Genomic DNA, 20,916 nt, shown 5'->3' with positions numbered 1-20,916 from the left:
GCGCCTATAAGGGCTCGGAGCTGCAGACCCGCTAGTACAGGTCATCAGTTGGTCAGTCCTGACCCACACTGTGTGCCCTCTGCCGCCTCTGCGCCCAGTGCCAGTTTAAAGAACTCTTGTCTCCTTCTTTCTAGTTCTTCCCCAACGGGAACGCCTTCACCACCGGCTCCGACGACGCCACCTGCCGGTTGTTCGACCTGCGCGCGGACCAGGAGCTTATGATGTACTCCCACGACAATATCATCTGCGGCATCACCTCGGTGGCGTTCTCCAAGAGCGGGCGGCTGCTGCTAGCCGGATATGACGACTTCAACTGCAACATCTGGGACTCCATGAAGGGCGACCGTGCAGGTAAAGAGCGCTGCGGCCTGGATAGCACTGGGCTGTGTGACCTGCGACTGGTACCTGAGCGCTGCGCGCCTGGAGATCATGGGTCGTGCTGTACTATATGCTGTGCTGCGCGCCTGGCGCCACTGGGTAGCGCTGTACTATGTGATGTGCTGCGCTCCTGGGTAGCGCTGTACTATGTGATGTGCGCCTGGCGCTCACGGGTAGCGCTGTACTATGTGATGTGCGCCTGGCGCTCACGGGTAGCGCTGTACTATGTGATGTGCGCCTGGCGCTCACGGGTAGCGCTGTACTATGTGATGTGTGCCTGGCGCTCACATGTAGCGCTCCTGGGTAGCGCTGTACTATGTGATGTGCGCCTGGCGCTCACGGGTAGCGCTGTACTATGTGATGTGTGCCTGGCGCTCACATGTAGCGCTCCTGGGTAGCGCTGTACTATGTGATGTGCTGTGAGCCTGGCGCTCACGGGTAGTGCAGTAGTATGTGACATGCTGTGCTGCGCGCTTGGCGCTCATGGGTAGTGCTGTACTGTGACGTGCTTTACCAAAGCAAGAGGTCACAGCACAATCAATCTCCTTTTTCTCTGATCCCAGGGCTTTTCTGAGCTGGTTTTCTCGAAAGCTTAACCAGTCTTTTTGGGCAATTGTGAGCTTGCACTTTGAGATTTCTCACGGTTTAGCTCTTTTATTATTCGTTATTTTTATTGGGTCAGTCTACATAGCTGGTAAGACCAGAGTGGCTTCGTCCAACATTTTTATTTCCCTTTACGTGGTTTTTCTTCAAACATGAACCTCGTTTAGGTCTGTCCTAGACCCAGCTTTGTTTTTTTTTTTGCATACTCCTGTAATAGAACAATTACATACATACATACATACATACATACATACATACATACATACATACATGTATTAAGAGTGGCTTTGGGTCCGCCCACTTCATCCACTGTCCTGTTCAACCCTTTCACAGTTTGCTTCAGCCCACCACTACCTTTAGCTTGGGGCAGTGTCCGCTCCCTCAACCATGGAATGGGCCAGAGTGATCGCATGTACATCCGTCTAAAAATAAAATCCACTTCAGCGTTCAGGCTTGCGGGCTAATTCTTTTTGTCCAATTTGTTTTATTTCCATTCTTCATCCTACGTTTTTTTAGTCCTCCTTCTGTGTTTGAATTAATTTAACCGCATCGCTGCGGCGGTAATTTTTACGCTACGCGGCTTTTTTCAAAAAGCCGCGTTAGATGACGAGCTGAGCTCGTCATCCGCATCGAAGGGGTTAAAGCCAACAGTACTTTTTCTTTGTGCCATTAAGAATCTTTCATAGATTCACATGCTTGAATCATCAGTTGCCGAGCAGGGAGTCGCAGTGTAACCACAGAGCAGTGCTATTTTATAGAGGCAGAATAAACTTTAACATAATCCTAGAAAAAGCCTATCCGCATCATTTTTAAATATCCAAACTTCAGCTAATCAGCATACAGTACAGTCTTCACCCTTCCCCCCACACAGGCCACCCTAGCTATGACTCCTATTCTGTCATGTATGAAAGGAGTCCTGAGCTTTGCTCTGTCAATCAAATAAATTGGCTATTTATTCCGATTTCATAATTTCTGAGAGATTACCCAACATCTCTAAAACTTTCCTAAACTGCATAACTTAAACATGGCTGAATTCTCAAGTCTTTTTAGACCATGTGGAACCCCGACAGGAAGAGACTTCACTCGGAAGACCATCCTAAGTTCTGCATATATTGCTTATTACTTGACCGCAAATCTAAGGATTGCAAAATGTGTGCCTATCAACAAAAACCAAGTAGCACCGAGAGGGTAGGCTTTTACAATGGCTCTAAAATCAAAATCTGGAAGAACTCTCACTTCTGAAGAGGAAACTGTACTCCAGACATCCACACCCGTTGTCCAAGTGCAATGCACTATGGATGAATTGGTCAGGGATATTTGCTTATGCTTTTCTGCCGCTCCCACTCATTCCATTGGTGGTTCAGAAGCTCAGCCAGGCGTCCCTGACATTAATCCTAGTTGCTCCCACATGGGCCCGACAACCCTGGTTCACAACCCTGTTGGAACTCTCAGTAGTTCCTCACCAAAAACAACACCTCACTCCCAATCTGCTCACTCAGAGCCATGGAGAGAGAAAACAAAATCCAGATCCCTGCCATCTCAACCTTGTGATCCGGCAACTGAAATCTTAGTTTGGCTACCTTAATCTTCTGCCAGACTGCATGAACATTATCAGAGGCTAGACGTCCTACCACAAGAGCCTGCTATGCAGCAAAGTGGAAGCGATTTGTGATATACTGCAATAACAATCCGATCCACTAGACGCGTAAGGTCAAAACATAATTTGCTATTTACTACATCTGCAGCATTCCAATTTAGCGTACTCTTCCATACGCTTACATCCTGCTGCAATAGCTGCATTCCTACAAAACAGACATTTGTCTTTTCAGAGTGCCTGTCATCCAAGCTTTTATGGAGGGACTTAAAAGAATCATTCCTCCAAGACTTCCACCTGCTCCAGGGTGGAATCTTAACATAGTCCTCACCAGGCAAATGGGTCCACCATTTGAGCCATTGCATAGATGTGAAATACAATTTCTTATTTGGAAGTTAGCTATCCTCATACCCATCACATCTCCGTGGAGGGTAGGTGAGCTTCAGGCACTAACCAAAGAAGTACCATTCTTTCAAATACACCAAAACAAAGTGGTTCTTGGACCAACCCTATAACTACGCGGATGACCTCCAGCTCATCTTTGATCTGTCCCCTTCTCCTCTTTCCGTCTCCAATTTCCAGTCAACTATGACATTCATCAGGGACTGGATGAACCACAACCACCTTAAACTGAACCCGGATAAAACCGAGCTGGTTCTCACCGGTGGTTCATCCAGTCCCTGGAACTCTCTCTTCTGGCCCCCTTCTCTTGGCTCTGCACCGACCCCCTCCACCACGGTCAAAACACTTGGTGTCAAAATAAACAGCCAACTCACTCTCCATTCACAAATCAGCTCTGTGGTGTCCTCCTGTTTCCTTTCTCTCCGCGCTATCCGCACTGTCTCCCGCTTCTTTTCCCCCCAGGCACTCAAGATCATTATGGCCGCACTTGTAATATCTAAATTGGACTACGCAAACGCTCTTTACCACGGTATCCCCGCTTACAGTTTGCGTAGACTCCAGACCGTCCAGAATCAAGCAGCCCGGCTTGTGTACGGCCTCCCTCGTTATCACCACTCCACCCCCCTTCTCAGAGAGCTCCACTGGCTCCCCATAAAGGAACGGGCTCTATTCAAGATCGGGTGCATGGTCTTCCAGGCCCGCCAGGGCTCTGCCCCTGCCTTCATCTCCTCACTAATCAAGTCCTATGTACCCACAAGAGAACTTCGGTCTTCCTCCAGGTCCCTCCTCCAGATCCCTCGCTTCACTCGCAAAAAGTGGGGCGGGGCTAATTTCTCCACCCTAGCTCCAACCTTCTGGAACTCACTTCCTGACCATCTCCGCTCTGCTACTCAGTATCTCCCTTTTCGCAGAGAGCTGAAAACGTTCCTTTTCAGCCAGGCCTTCCCCACTTAAACTCCCTCAATATCCCTTTCATCTCTCCCTGGTCTTTTTTCATCTCAGTTGCCGATCCCCCCAGCGCCAAGAAACCGCAAGGTGTACCCTGCGCTCTACAAGTATTTTAAATAAATAAATAAATTTTAAAAACCCTAAATTTCTACCAAAATCATTTCTGCTTTTGATATCAATCTGTTGAGTTGCCTGTGTTCTTCCCTCAACCAGATTCTGTGGCAGAACGTGCCGTACATACCTTAGATGTGAAAAGAGCAATTCTTTACTATATAGAAAGAACAAAACCTTTCTGCAAAACAACTATGTTCGAGGCATGTGGGCTGCTGAATTCCTATCTGTTAATAGATCGCCGCCTAGTGTTGGGTCCGGATGATTGCAACTTGTTGTCCTGGAAGAGTCTTCGAAGTATCACAAGATAGGTGACTCCTCCCCTGGACTACAGTGCGCATGAGCATCTTCTCCATCCTCATTGTTTTTTTCCGCCATTGGGTTTTGATGTTATTCCTCTACTCCAACTTCGGGACCAAAACTAAACTTCATTAAAAGGCCTTCGACTTCGACAGTGTTCTCGCTCTGTACTGCTTGACGCAACCAAACTTTCCATCTTGATCCGGTCGTCTACGCGGGCTGTTGGGCCTTTCGACGCCACGTGGGCCTGCTGTCGATGGAAAGGAGTCTGTTCAAAAGGTGCCCACAATGCCATTCCAAATTCCCGCATATTGACAAACCTACAGTATGAAACACGTGCTTATCACCGAAGCACAACGAAGAAAATTGCCCAGCTTGTGCCCAATTCTGTTCAAAGAACCATCCGGATTCGACGGGCTGCTAGGCAAGAGATGCAGCGACCGGAACCGGAGAACATCTTTGATGAACACGACCTACCAGAGGCGGCGGACTCTGATCTAGAGATTGTCACCGCCGAGGACCAGTCTGACGAGATCCCACCGGGGCAAATCGTGAGTACACAGCCCTCAACGCCGCTTGTCTCGAAACCAAAGGCTCTGGGCGAAGCAACACCTAAAGGCCTTAGCCAAGATAGACAAGCTCCTCCAGAAGCCCCGCCTTCCGGCTCTGCTCCGAAGCCAAAAACAAAGCCTTCCTGTAGCCCAGGTCCAAGTAACGTTCTCCCCAAGAAGGTCGTCAAACCCAAGAGGGTCGTCGAACCGAAGGTAGTCGAGCCGAAGAAGGCCGCAGAGCCAAAGGTCGTCGAACCGAAGAAAGGCGTCGAGCCAAAAGTCGCTGATCCGAAGGTGGTCGAACCAAAAAATGTCTCCCAACCCAAAAAGGATATCGAGCCGAAGAAAAGGCTCGAACCAAAGCGGGCTGTCGAGCATAAAGGAACATGTGACCCAAGGGAGGCCGTCTAACCTAAAGAGTGGAGATCAACAAAAACACGATCACACTACAAAACCCGTCGAACCGAAAAAAGTCATCAAGTCGACAAGACATTCAGCCTAAGAAAGCTGTCGAGCATAAAAAGCCTATTGATCCAAAAGCTCCAGTCAATCTGAAACAGGGCGCCGACCCAAAGACAGACAAGCGAGCCGAAAAAGACGGCTAAACCAACAGAAATCGTTGAACCGAAAAAGGTTACAGACCCCAAAGCAACGGTCGGATTGAAAGACTCCACAACCGAAGGCCCTCGAGCCATAAAGTCAAAAACCCGTTCGCAAGCCAAAAATATCGGCTCCAAAGCCACGGACAGTGGAGGAAGAACTCTTCCATCCCGATCCGGAATCAGAGGAACAATCTAAACTGTATATAAACCCTGAGACTGCAAAGTTAGTTTATTGTCGAAAAAAGAGACCACTGGACACACACTCCTTCCCCTGTTCCTTCAAAGAAAAAGGACTTCGGGACTTCTCCCTCTAGGCCCTTTACTCCTCCTCCTTTCTATCCCAATATGCCCTTTGTGCCCTACTCTCCTACACATTCTGACTATATAAGGATGAGGAGAACATGGGGGAAGATCCTCAAGATGACTTTAATCAACCAGAGGATCCACATCCTCAAGATGACACAGGAGAGGATCAGAATGATCCATACGACACACAACCCATCCTCGATGCCTCCCCATACCCTACAAAGCCGTCTCCTACCGACGACACCATTGTCTTTAACCAGCTGCTAGATAGGGCAGCAAAATACCACAAGGTCGACATGCACACTGGCCCAATAGAATATTTTCTATTCAACACATTTCCTACCTCTGAGAAAAATGTGAGGACACTTCCTATGCTAAAAGGGGTACTAAAACACACACCTGATATATTTGAAGATCCAGCCAGAGCACGTGTACTCAATCCCAGGATTGAAAAAATATGCTCGAGGCATGTGGGCTGCTAAATTCATATCTTAGCATTAGATCGCCGCCTAGTGTTGGGTCCGGATGATCGCACATTGTTGTCCTGGAAGAGTCTTCGAAGTATCCTGAGATAGGTGGCTCCTCCCCTGGACTACAGTGCGCATGGGCATCGGCTCCATCCTCGGATTGTTTTTTTCCGCCATTGGGTTCGGATGCGGTCTCGACGTCTGTCGGAACCGAGAAAACATAACTTTAAACGGCCAAAAGGCTGTGTGTTCTTGACGTCGGTATTGTTTGCGTGCGGTCTCGAGTTCTTCCGTCTCTCGGAGCCGGAATCAGCGGAGTATTTCCACTCTTCGGACATCGAGGCCTTCTCATCGCGACTCGACACCGACTTTCCAACATGGAGCGGAGCCCATTTAAACTCTGTCCGCTCTGTGGGTCCAAATACCCACATATAGACGTGCACCCGGTCTGTAACAAATGCCTTTCGCCAGACCATGACGAAGGAAAATGCAGGGCTTGTGCGAGTTTCAGGTCAAAGAAGACTCTCGCGATTCGGCGCGCGGTGCGCCTTGTGGCCAAACAAGCGGCCCCGGATCCCGAAAACATCTTCGACGACCAAGAAGAGGAGGACCAGAGCCATCATCTTCAGATTTCCCCGCCCGAGACGGAGGTCGAGGCAGATCCGGGAGACGACGACGGAGTCGTGGGTCAAGGCCTTGAATACGTCGACGAGGTAGGGGACGACGAAGGGGTTTATGGGGCCGCGGAAGATAGCTCAGAGGACGAGCTATGCCCCGAAGTTTACGGACATAAAGAACGGGTCACGGGATCGCCTGTCGGCCTTCCCCAAGACCCCGTAGCGCAAGCCACGGCCCCGCCTTCGGGCCCGGCCACGGACATACTTGCTGCGCCGAAAGTATCGAAACCGAAACTGAAAGCAACGGTATCGACAACACCTAAAATGGCCGACCCGAAACCGAAACCGAAACTTAAGGACTCGGGCGTCCCTAAGATGGCGATCGTAACAACAAAAACGAATAAGCCTGCAGCCTCATCGACTCCGTCGACCTCCGGTCCACAGAAGTCGAAGAAATCTGGCGATTCCACGGGGTCGAAATCGGCGCCGGAGGAGAGATCCTCTAAAAAGGGTGGCACGCACAAGACAAGCGCGGCGGCGCCAGCAAAACACGCCAAAGCCAGCGACACAGCTCCGGCTCCGACTGGGACATCTGCGCACCGGTCCAAGGACTCTGGGTCGGCGGACGTGGCATCATCGACCAACCCTCAAAAAGACCAGCAGAACGTCGGATCCGAGGGCATAGCCACCTCGTCGGTGCCAAAGGCCACTGTCTCCGACGCCTCTCTCATTGCTTCTTCACTACAAAGAATTAGGGAGAAGGCCTCTGCTTCGTCGGCGCCGGCGCCATCGCCGCAGAAGGAGACAGACGTCCCGGTCAAGCCTGCAAGTAAACTCCTCTTCCTTCTGCCGCCAAAAGTGGCGCCGAAGGCCTTTTCATCAAAATCGACGCCAAAGAAGTCGGAATCTTCTACGGCAGGGGCACTTTCAGGTCGAATACTCGACTCAGAAGAGGATTCGGAGTGCTTCATAGATGCAGACACGGGCAGATTAACCCTTTACAAAAGGAAAATCACTTCGCAGCCGGTGGAATCCTATGTCATCCCCCTGAAGAAGAAAGTTTCCACAGGACGCCTCAGGCCTCATGGAACCTATCCAGCCCACTCCTAGAAGGAGCCCAACACCGTCTCCAGACCACTCTGAAAGTGAGGGCTACGATGAAGATGACCAATACACTTTCCCGGTCAATGAACCAGGTGCACAACAGGATTCATATGATGACATTGGGAACCAAGGCACCCAAAATGTGGGACAAGACCCACAGGCTTTCAGTACACGTGCATCCCCAACAGAGGATTCTGCAGGTTTCCATGCACTCATTGAGAGGGCAGCTGCTAATCATGATGTGGACATGCATGCTGACCCAGTTGAAGAAGACTTTCTATTCGACACTTTTTCAGTCTCGGAAAGAACTGTGAAGACACTGCCTATGCTCAAAGGGGCCCTCAAGCATGCTGCGGACATCTTTAAGGAGCCTACCAGGGCGAGGGTGGTCAATCCACGTATTGAAAAAAAGTACAGACCAGCGCCTGCAGACCCTGCATACATTCGGGGACAGTTGCCGCTTGACTCCCTGGTGGTCGCAAATGCCCGTAAAAGGGCCAACTCCCAAACAACGGGTGAAGCTCCTCCCCCGGATAAGGAGTCCAAAGTGCTAGAGGCAGGAGGCAAAAGAGTGGCTGCGCAAGCTGCCAATCTCTGGCGTATTGCAAATACACAGGCACTACTGGCACGTTATGATAGATCACATTACGACACACTAGAGCAAATTGTGCAACACCTGCCTCCGCAGTTTCAAGAGGGCACCAAAATGGTTATACAGGAAGGACAACTGATCTCCAACGCGGCCATAAAGTGTGCACTTGATGCCGCGGACACAGCCGCTAGGGCTATTAACACCAGTGTCATGCTGAGACGACAGGCGTGGCTCCGCATATCGGGGTTTAAACCTGACATCCAAACAACCATACTTAATCAACCAGTCAATCCTGATAGACTGTTTGGTCCAGATGTTGACACCACCCTAGAAAAAATTAAAAAAGACACCGAAACTGCTAAATCTATGGGGGCCCTACAATCACAGCAGTTTCGTGGCAATAATTTTCGTCGCTCAGGTGCCCGTGGAGTCACCAGAGGACAGATGGGTCAGCAGTCACAGTTCCCTAGGGGTGGAGCACAATCCTCGTACCCCAAACAGAACAAGAGGGGCTACAGGGGAAACCGCAACAAAGGACGCGGCAGAGGGAACAACAATACACGCTCCTCTGCCCCAAGCAATCAGTGACTCTCTGTCACTGCCCCCCGACCACTTAACACCTGTCGGGGGGAGACTACAGCAGTTCCTGCCCGTCTGGATCAACATCACCACAGACAGGTGGGTGCGACAACTTATCCAGTACGGTTATTGTCTAGAGTTAAAATCCACTCCACCCAACATTCCACCAAGGCAAAGACCTATGTCCGCAGAGCACTTGCACTTATTGCAGCAGGAAGTGGTGGTGATGCTGCAAAAAGGAGCAATCGAGCTCGTGCCAGTGGGGGAGGAAGGCACAGGGGTATATTCCCTGTACTTCCTCATTCCAAAGAAGGACGGATCGCTCAGACCAATTCTGGATCTCCGTCCCCTCAATCTGTATATACTGTCAGAGCATTTCCATATGCTTACACTGCAACAGATTCTTCCCATGTTAAACAAAGGAGACTTTTTAGCAACCTTAGACCTCAAGGATGCTTATTTCCACATTCCCCTACACCCGTCCCACAGAAAGTACCTCAGGTTCACTATCCAAGGCACGCATTATCAGTTCAAAGTCCTACCCTTCGGAGTCACCACAGCCCCAAGGGTGTTTACCAAGTGCCTGGCGGCAGTGGCAGCGCACCTCAGGAGGACAAACATCCATGTCTACCCCTACCTCGACGACTGGCTCGTTCAAGCCAGGTCGGAACAACAGTGCGCCGCGGACATGTCGACTACCATTCACCTCCTTCACGACCTGGGTTTCTCGTTGAATTGCCCAAAGTCACACCTTCAGCCGGCACATGTCCGACAGTTTCTGGGTGCGACAATCAATACCCTGACGGCCAAGGCGCAACCAAACCAGGTCAGGATAGACAGCATGCAGTCTCTAATCCAAAAGTTCAGACCGAGACACTCACTTCCAGCACGAGTGTTCATGCAGTTGATAGGCATGATGGCCTCCTGCATCTTCATAGTCCCTCACGCACGGTTGCATATGCGCCCGCTCCAGGAGTGCTTAGCAAATCAGTGGACACAGGCTCAGGGACAATTAACAGACCTAGTGTTGGTTACCAGTCGGGCATACAACTCTCTGCATTGGTGGACTCCACACAACCTTTGCAAGGGCCGACTGTTCCAGGAGCCAGTGCCACAGGTTATCCTGACGACGGACGCATCTCTCCAGGGATGGGGAGCTCATCTGCTCACTTACACGGTGCAGGGACTATGGACGACGCAGCAACAGAAGATGCACATCAACTATCTAGAACTGATGGCGATCTTCATGGCGCTCAAGTCCTTCATTGTACATCTGTGCAACAAAGTGGTGTTAGTCCGGACGGACAACATGACCGCGATGTACTACATCCAAAAGCAGGGGGGAACCCACTCACCGCAGCTGTCTCATCTGGCTCAGAGCATGTGGAAGTGGGCCATTCAGAGGAACATCTTCCTCATGGCAGAACACCTCCCAGGGAAGGACAATCAGATGGCGGATCTGCTCAGCAGATACAGCCATCAAATGCACGAGTGGGAGATACATCCATCAGTACTCCAGCCGTACTTCCAAAAGTGGGGTCATCCAGAAATAGACCTGTTCGCCACAAGGGAGAACGCAAAATGCCAAAGCTTCGCCGCCAGGTTCCCACACCCGCAATCACAGGGCAATGCGATATGGATGAACTGGTCAGGCAAATTTGCGTACGCTTTTCCCCCGAGACCTCTGATACCACTGGTGGCGAGAAAACTAAGGCAACACTCGATGACACTAATCCTAGTTGCTCCAACGTGGGCGCGCCAGGCCTGGTACACCACGTTCCTCGAACTCTCAGTGGTACCGCATCAAAGACTGCGCCTCACGCCCAGACTTTTGACGCAGAACCATGGAGAAATTCAGCATCCAGATCCGCACCAGCTCAACCTAGCGATCTGGCTCCTGAAGTCTTAGAGTTTGGATACCTCAACCTACCTCCTGAATGCATGAACATCATCAAGGAGGCGAGGAAACCGTCAACCAGAGCATGCTATGCCGCAAAATGGAAGCGTTTTGTCATTTACTGTGCAGACAATGACATAAACCCGCTAGATGCATCTATCCCTAACATTATTTGCTATCTGTTACACCTTTACAAGTGCAAACTAGCGTTCACTTCTATTCGGATACATCTATCCGCCATCGCAGCTTACCTTCAAAACAGGCAGCATCTCTCGGTCTTCAGGGTGCCTGCCATTAAAGCGTTTCTTGAAGGTCTGAAACGAGTCATTCCCCCAAGAACACCGCCAGCTCCGGTGTGGAACCTCAATGTGGTCCTCACCAGACTGATGGGACCACCATTTGAGCCACTGCACTCATGTGAACTGCAATTCCTAACATGGAAAGTAGCTTTCCTAATTGCTATTACGTCACTAAGGCGTGTTAGTGAGCTACAAGCGCTCACAATCCAAGAGCCATTCATTCAGATTCATCCAACTAGGGTAGTGCTACGTACTAACCCCAAATTCCTTCCAAAGGTGGTGTCACATTTTCATCTCAACCAAACTATCGACTTGCCGGCATTCTTCCAGAACCCACAAACGGTGGCGGAAAGAATGCTCCATACGCTAGACGTACGGCGGGCATTGATGTACTACATAGACAGGACACAACACTTTAGGAAAACAAAACAACTTTTTGTTGCCTTCTCACCACAACACAAAGGCAACCCGATTTCCAAAGCAGGAATAGCCAGATGGATTGTTAAGTGCATTCAAATCTGTTATCAAAAAGCCAAGCGCACTTTAACAATACCCCCAAAGGCGCACTCCACACGCAAATTGGGGGCATCCATGGCTTTCCTAGGAAACATTCCTCTAGAGGACATTTGCAGAGCAGCCACGTGGACTACACCACATACCTTTACAAAACACTACTGTGTTGATGTACATTCCAAACAGCAAGCGGCTGTAGGACAGGCTGTTCTCAAGACACTTTTTCAGGTTTCTGCAGCTGGCACGGGCAACCGCCGCTGATGGAGGGACTGCTATGTATTCTATGCTAAGATATGAATTTAGCAGCCCACATGCCTCGAACTGAATATGCTACTTACTAGTATGCATCTGTTCTTGGCATGTAGGGCTGCTAACATTCATATCGCCCACCCTCCTCCCCGGTGCCTGTCGCAGCTGCAGATATACTATTGTATTCAATCATTAGCATGGACATCCTTTACACTTTTCACTCTATCCTCTGCCACAATGGCGAAAAACAATCTGAGGATGGAGCCGATGCCCATGCGCACTGTAGTCCAGGGGAGGAGCCACCTATCTCAGGATACTTCGAAGACTCTTCCAGGACAACAATGTGCGATCATCCGGACCCAACACTAGGCGGCGATCTAATGCTAAGATATGAATGTTAGCAGCCCTACATGCCAAGAACAGATGCATACTAGTAAGTAGCATATTCAATATAAAGCGGCTCCTACAGACCTTGCCTATATTCAAGGCCAGTTGCCTCTAGACTCACTGGTAGTAGCAAACGCTCGCAAAAGAGCAAACTCGCTAACTACCGGAGATGCTCCACCTCCTGATAAGGAGTCTAACGTATTGGAAGCCTCAGGCAAAAGAGTAGCCTCACAGGCCTCTAATTCATGGAGAATCGCAAACACACAGGCTTTACTAGCTCGCTACGATAGAGCACACTATGACAAGCTTGAGGGTTTAATGCAACACCTGCCAGAACCTTGCCAGGCTCAGGCTAATGACCTCATTCAAGAAGGCAAGTTTATTACGAATGCCTCCATTAAATGTGTGCTTGACGCAGCCAACACAGCAGCCAGATCCATTAATACCAGCGTATTATTGCGCAGACATGCCTGGCTATGCATCTCTGGTTTTAAGAATGAGGTGCAATCCACCATCCTCAACCAACCAGTTAATCAAGACTTCCTGTTTGGCCCTGCAGTAGACACTATTTTGGATAAAATGAAAAAAGATGCAGAAACTGCAAATCTATGGGCGCACTGCAGTTTCAACAACACAGAGGTTCCTTTCGTCGCTCCTCCTATAGAGGCACCGCACGAGGCAACACTTCACAAACTTCTACATATAAAAGCAACACCCAAAGTTCCTTTAACAAAGGCTCTAACAAGGGAGGTTATAGGGGAAATAATAACAAGGGCAGAGAACGTGGCAGCAATAACACCAGAGCCTCCACTGACCATCTAACACCAGTCAAAGGCAGAGTCAAACCATTCCTACCAGTCTGGAACGCAATTACCATAGACCAGTGGGTGAGACAAATTAACCAGTAAGGTTATTGCCTGGAACTCACTTCTACTCCACCCAACATACCACCCAAATACCGTCCTATGTCCAAGGAACACATCACCCTGTTACAACAAGAGGTGAAATCCATGCTGGAAATGGAGCCATAGAGCCAGTCCCTTTTCAACATCAGGGGACAGGAGTATACCCACTATACTTCCTTATTCCCAAGAAGGACGATTCCCTCAGACCAATATTGGACCTCAGACCGCTAAACCAATACATACTCTCGGAGCACTTCCACATGATCACTCTTCAACAAGTGCTCCCATTACTCCAGCAAGGCGACTACCTAGCAACATTAGACCTCAAGGACGCATATTTTCACATACCTATACATTAAGCTCGCAGGAAATACCTCAGGTTCACAATAGAAGGTCAACATTTTCAATTCCAGGTTCTCCCCTTCGGGGTAACCACAGCCCGAGAGTATTCACAAAATGTCTAGCGGTAGTAGCTGCACACCTCAGAAGGCAACACATCCACGTGTTTCCATACCTGGACGATTGCCTCATAAAAGCAAACTCATACACGCAGTGTGCAAGCCATACATCTCAGACACTCCAGCTGCTACACCGCCTGGGGTTTTCCATAAACTACCCAAAATCGCATCTACAACCCTCCCACATACAGCAATATCTGGGAGCTACAGTAGACACCTCAGTAGCAAAGGCATACCCAAATTCAGCCAGGATAGCCAACATGCAAACTCTCATTCAAAAATTTCAGCCACAATACTCTTTACCAGCTCGAGTGTTCGTGCAGCTCATAGGCATGATGGCCTCCTGCATATTCATTGTCCCTCATGCCAGACTTCAAATGCGTCCACTGCAAGAATGCCTAGCACGGCAGTGGAACCAAGCTCAACGACAACTGAAGGACCTAGTGTTGGTATATAGTCGCGCTTACAACTCTCTGCAGTGGTGGAACCCACAAAACCTTTCAAAGGGGCGACTGTTCCAAGAGCCGGTTCCACAAGTAGTACTTACAGCGGACGCATCACTGACCGGTTGGGGAGCCCACTTACTCCAATATACAGTCCAAGGGCTCTGGACAGTAAAACAAAAGAAACTGCATATCAACCAACTAGAGTTGCTAGCAATATTTCTGGCACTAAAAGCATTCCAAAAATACTTGTACAACAAGGCCGTGTTGATCCGGACGGACAACATGACAGCCATGTACTACATCCAGAAATCAGGAGGGACACTCTCCACAGCTGTCCCACTTAGCACAGAGCATATGGAGGTGGACAATTCCAAGAAACATTTCTCCTAGCAAAACACCTGCCAGGGAAAGACAGCCAAGTAGCGGATCTGCTAAGTAGACACAGCCAACAGCTACACGAATGGGAGATTCACCCCCAAGTTCTCCAACCATTCTTCCAGAAATGGGGGCACCCAGAAATAGATGTTTGCCACTAACGAAAACTCAAAATGCCAGTACTTTGCCGCCAAGTTACCACATCCGTTGTCACAGGGCAATGCGCTATGGATGAACTGGTCAGGCAGATTTGCGTACGCTTATCCGCCAACTCCACTGATTCCGTTGGTGGCACGCAAACTACGTCAGCAGTCACTCACAATGATCCTGGTTGCTCCCACATGGGCAAGACAGCCATGGTACACAACGCTCCTGGAACTCAGTAGTTCCCCATCAAAAATTGCGCCTCTCGCCCATCTATTAACTCCGAACCATGGAGAAATTCAACATCCAGATCCCAATCAGATGAACCTAGCGATCTGGCTCCTGAAGTCTTAGAATTTGGATACCTTAACTTACCTCCTGATTGCATGAACATTAGCAAGGAGGCAAGAAGGCAAACTACTAGAGCATGCCACGCAGCTAAATGGAAAAGATTTGTAATCTATTGCAACAATAACCAAATCAATCCATTGGATGCTTCCATCCAAAACATTATCTGTTACCTCTTGCATCTTCAAATATGCAATTTAGCATACTCTTCTATAAGGCTACATCTTGCTGCTATTGCAGCATATCTCCAAAACAGGCAACACCTTTCTCTGTTTAGGGTACCACTAATCAAAGATTTTATGGAGGGTCTTAAAAGGATAATCCCTCACATACCCACCTTCACCAGTCCGGAACTTAAATTTGGTTCTTACCAGACTTATGGGTCCTCCCTTCGAACCACTCCACTCATGTGAATTGCAATTTCTTACATGGAAGGTGGCATTCTTGATTGCCATTACATCCCTCAGGCGAGTAAGTGAGCTTCATGCACTAACAATTCAAGAACCCTTCATGCAAGTACATGCAAATAGGGTAGTACTTAGGACAAACCCTACGTTTATGCCAAAAGTCATATCCACTTTCCATATCAATCAATCAATAGAACTGCCAGTTTTCTTCCAAAACCCACAGTCAGTAGCCGAAAGAGCCCTACACACACTAGATGTACGGAGAGCTCTGCTATATTATGTTGACAGGACTAAATCATTTTGAAAAACAAAGCAACTGTTTGTTGCTTTTTCACCGCAACATGAAGGTAATCCCATCTCAAAATCAGGAATAGCCAGATGGATAGTTAAATGCATTCAGATGTGCTATCAAAAAGCTAAACACACCCTAACAGTTCCCCCCAAGAGCACACTACACGTAAAATGGGGGCATCCATGGCTTTCTTAGGGAATATTCCCCTTGAAGACATATGTAGGGCAGCAACATGATCTACCATACACACTTTCACTAAACACTATTGTGTAGACTTGCAATCAGAGCAGCAAGCTGCTGTAGGCCAGGCTGTCCTTGAAACTCTTTTTCAAACTGTTGCAGCTGGCACAGGTAGTCACCGCTAGAGGAGACACTGCTATAGAGTCTATGCACAGATATGAATTCAGCAGCCCACATGCCTCGAATGGTAAGGAGTAGTTTCTGTCCTGTAACTCCAATTCTGTAGTAGGGGTATCTCTGTTATATATATTTAACAAAGTTGGAGAGTTAAGGGGTTTTATCCACTGCCGTGGATGGAAGGGTACTCCCAATCCCCTAGATAACTATTATATAAACATACGAAGGAGTACCACCAAAGAAAAGGCTCGACAGCCAGTATTGGTGGGATGAGTCACTACTGTGCAGGAAGAAGTCCTCCTTTGTTTTTAAGGAACCCCTCACTCACCGACCTGGTCGGTGACATGCTTCATCATCGGGGCCACCTTGGCAGCTGAGTGCCGCCAAGGTGTGCTACAACACCTGAATGCAGTGGAGCAGGTATGTGAGTGATGAAATGTGAAAAAATGAAAAAATAAGTCAGTGGGTTAAAAATCGTCCTGGTATACTTATCAAATAATTTTATTTAGAAAGCTACTGGACAATATTAAAAACAGAGGCGATACAATGAAGGTAAATGGGACCTAATGTATCTGTGCTATGTGTCGGGTCTACATGTTTCAAACCATTTCAGAGTTATAGGTTTTTCATCAGGACCAAAATACGTTGTAAAAGGAATTGGGTGGTCAGGGTACACTAACACCCTGCCATACCTGCAACCCTTTCAGACCCCGAAATAGCAATTAGCTAAATGGGTAAAAAAACGTTGTGTGTCGTAACCCAAAAGTGATTACGCACAAAAAAGCAAACAAAACCTGAAAAAAAGAAGAAAATTATCATTCATAAAGGTTTATTTACGTGCCTGTTACGTAGTGAAGTGACGTAGTCCGTTCTCTCTGTGACTCAGTCCACATTCAGTCATGCGCGTAAACCATGGTGCGGTGTATCGGCATAGTACTCTAATGTACAAGAATCTGAAACTAATTGTTCCACTTTGAACACACCTATCAATATAGGGGGTGAGAGTGCACGTGAATGCATTATAATTATTTACATTCTTCATTTTCTCACAGCCTCAGTTGTGCGTGCCTAAATCAAAATTTACGATTATTTTGTGTCTGGTATTACCGACGTGCAAAAGATGTCATCTTGATCCAAAACCACATATAACATATAACAAAACACCACAATACAAACACAATGTCGGAAAGACAGCACTTACATCTCAATGGAGAAATGTTTGCTACACGGGGATTTTTGAGGGGAGATTTACAGAGTTTGAAACATATTCTGTTGGAAAGAGGATAAAAGGTATATAAGAAGAATATCTCGTACCAATATTCTCTATTTGGTGAGGGGGCCCGACCAGGGTCTAAGGTATTCTGTTTCAGGGCAGTTTGTACTTACAGTTCCTCTGGTCGGTAATCAGCTGAAAACCTACTTCCTCCCTCCGCGTACCCGTACTGGGAGTGAGACTGGCGCCGCTATTTAAGGCAGCCGCCATTTTGGGCGTGGAGGGTGTTGGTTGTCAACACCCTCCACGCCCAAAATGGCGGCTGCCTTAAATAGCGGCGCCAGTCTCACTCCCAGTACGGGTACGCGGAGGGAGGAAGTAGGTTTTCAGCTGATTACCGACCAGAGGAACTGTAAGTACAAACTGCCCTGAAACAGAATACCTTAGACCCTGGTCTGGCCCCCTCACCAAATAGAGAATATTGGTACGAGATATTCTTCTTATATACCTTTTATCCTCTTTCCAACAGAATATGTTTCAAACTCTGTAAATCTCCCCTCAAAAATCCCCGTGTAGCAAACATTTCTCCATTGAGATGTAAGTGCTGTCTTTCCGACATTGTGTTTGTATTGTGGTGTTTTGTTATATGTTATATGTGGTTTTGGATCAAGATGACATCTTTTGCACGTCGGTAATACCAGACACAAAATAATCGTAAATTTTGATTTAGGCACGCACAACTGAGGCTGTGAGAAAATGAAGAATGTAAATAATTATAATGCATTCACGTGCACTCTCACCCCCTATATTGATAGGTGTGTTCAAAGTGGAACAATTAGTTTCAGATTCTTGTACATTAGAGTACTATGCCGATACACCGCACCATGGTTTACGCGCATGACTGAATGTGGACTGAGTCACAGAGAGAACGGACTACGCCACTTCACTACGTAACAGGCACGTAAATAAACCTTTATGAATGATAATTTTCTTCTTTTTTTCAGGTTTTGTTTGCTTTTTTGTGCGTAATCACTTTTGGGTTACGACACACAACGTTTTTTTACCCATTTAGCTAATTGCTATTTCGGGGTCTGAAAGGGTTGCAGGTATGGCAGGGTGTTAGTGTACCCTGACCACCCAATTCCTTTTACAACGTATTTTGGTCCTGATGAAAAACCTATAACTCTGAAATGGTTTGAAACATGTAGACCCGACACATAGCACAGATACATTAGGTCCCATTTACCTTCATTGTATCGCCTCTGTTTTTAATATTGTCCAGTAGCTTTCTAAATAAAATTATTTGATAAGTATACCAGGACGATTTTTAACCCACTGACTTATTTTTTCATTTTTTCACATTTCATCACTCACATACCTGCTCCACTGCATTCAGGTGTTGTAGCACACCTTGGCGGCACTCAGCTGCCAAGGTGGCCCCGATGATGAAGCATGTCACCGACCAGGTCGGTGAGTGAGGGGTTCCTTAAAAACAAAGGAGGACTTCTTCCTGCACAGTAGTGACTCATCCCACCAATACTGGCTGTCGAGCCTTTTCTTTGGTGGTACTCCTTCGTATGTTTATATAGTATCTCTGTTCTAGTCATAATCTAGTGAATAGTCCCGCCCATGTGCGTGGACCCCGGCAATCAAAAATAATCTCTTAAGTTGTCAAAATAATGCAGAAACTGCAAAGACACTTAAGAGAGAATTTAAAGACAAATAATGCAGCCTATATTTACAGGCTACACTGTCCAGTACTTCAACTAGAAATTCCACCAAAAAAACACCACACACAACACAGCCTGCCAGTTTCTACCATAGAGAAACTTGCCTCCCCCAGTCAAAGACTCTGGAATGATAGAGAGGAAGGTAGGGACAGACAAGCCCCATAGGCTGCCATTATGTGACTTAAATAGGATACTGTGCCTTTAAGAGAACTTTCCAGAACTTCTCCCAGTATCCCAGAATGCATAGCAGGTCCCTCTACTTTCAGTTCTTTTTGAAGGCGAAGCACGCCAGACCTGTCGCATTCTTCACATGATGAAATATCTCCACCGGGGAGGAGGGCGGGCGCTTATGACTATAACAGAGATACCCCTACTACAGAACTGGAGTTACAGGACAGAAACTACTCCTTCTGTAGTAGGGGATCTCTGTGTATAGTCATAATCTAGTGAATAGAATGGCAAGCCCATCCCCACACCAAAGCGGCGGTGGAGAATAAACACATAACGCAACTACTGTGCGAACAAATTCCGCCGCGAAGCCTGCCCAACCTGAGCGTCTGCCCTGGCGTCAGTATCCAGGCAGTAATGCTTAGCAAAGGTATGAACCGACTTCCAAGTGGCTGCCTTGCAGATTTCAGCAATCGGCACGTTACGGAGCAGAGCCGTCGTGGCAGCTTTGCCCCTGGTGGAATGAGCCTTAGGCTTACCTCCTAAGGGCTTATTAGCCTTTTGGTAACACAATTGTATGCAGGACACAATCCACCTAGCGATGGACTGCTTAGAGGTCGCAAGACCCGTCCTGACCGATCCATAATTGATAAACAATTGGTCAGACCTACGAATATCTTTGGTTTTATCCAGATAAAATTTCAACACCCTCCTAACATCCAGGGAATGGAGAGACCTCTCCGCTGGGGATGAAGGGTTCTGAAAAAACGTAGGCAAAGTTATAGTCTGGTTGACATGAAAATCAGAAATAACCTTGGGAAGAAATTTAGGGTGAGTACGCATAAAAACCTTAGCAGCATGAAATACAGTATAAGGTTCATTACAACACAACGCCTGAATTTCACTCACCCTGCGGGCCCATGTAATGGCCACGAGGAACGCCGCCTTCCAGGACAGGTGCTGTAACGAAGCCTTATGAATAGGTTCAAAAGGCTCCTTCATCAATCTGGACAGCAACACATTCAATTCCCATGAAGGCGAGGGAAGCCTGACAGGAGGGAATACTTTCTTCAAACCTTCCAGAAAATCTTTGATCACAGGGATCTGGAAAAAGGAAGTCTGTGAAGGGCATTTCCTGTAGGCAGTCAATGCAGCCAGATGAACCTTAATGGAATGCACATTAAGGCCAGACTGCGCCAAATGTAAAAGGTAAGGAAGGATGACATCTTCCTTACAGGTCGTAGGATCATGGTTCTTAGACTGGCACCAGATACAAAACCTCTTCCACTTGTCAGCATATGAAGTCCGAGTGGAAGGTCTCTTAGACTCCTTCAGTATGTCCATGCAATCATCGGGTAGATTCAGGAGCCATGCCGCCAAACTCAAAGACGAGAGGTTGGGGTGTAACATCCGTCCCCCGAACTTCGTGAGAAGGTCCGGCCTGCACGGCAACCGAATGTGAGGAAGGAGAGACCGGTGAAGTAGGTCCGTGAACCACCACTGCCTGGGCCACTCCGGGGCGATGAGTATCATCCGAGCCCTGGACCGGGCCAGCTTGATGAGCACCGCCGGAA

At 48.0% G+C, this 20,916-nt stretch overlaps 1 protein-coding gene across 3 annotated transcripts in view; it reads left to right on the top strand.

The window, feature by feature from the left end:
• Nucleotides 1–20,916, top strand: part of GNB2 (G protein subunit beta 2) — a 271,009-nt gene that overhangs the window by 235,322 nt on the left and 14,771 nt on the right. For all 3 annotated transcript variants that reach the window (XM_086946183.1, XM_086946184.1, XM_086946185.1), the window contains exon 9: nt 135–351. In XM_086946183.1, the coding sequence (XP_086802309.1) occupies nt 135–351 (217 nt within the window). The remainder of the gene's footprint in view (nt 1–134; nt 352–20,916) is intronic.

Source organism: Lissotriton vulgaris, chromosome 12 (assembly GCF_964263255.1).
Source record: "Lissotriton vulgaris chromosome 12, aLisVul1.2, whole genome shotgun sequence".
Classification (NCBI taxonomy): Eukaryota; Metazoa; Chordata; class Amphibia; order Caudata; family Salamandridae; genus Lissotriton; species Lissotriton vulgaris.
The sequence above is the reverse complement of the archived record's forward strand: the minus strand, read 5'-3'. Positions and strand labels throughout refer to the sequence as shown.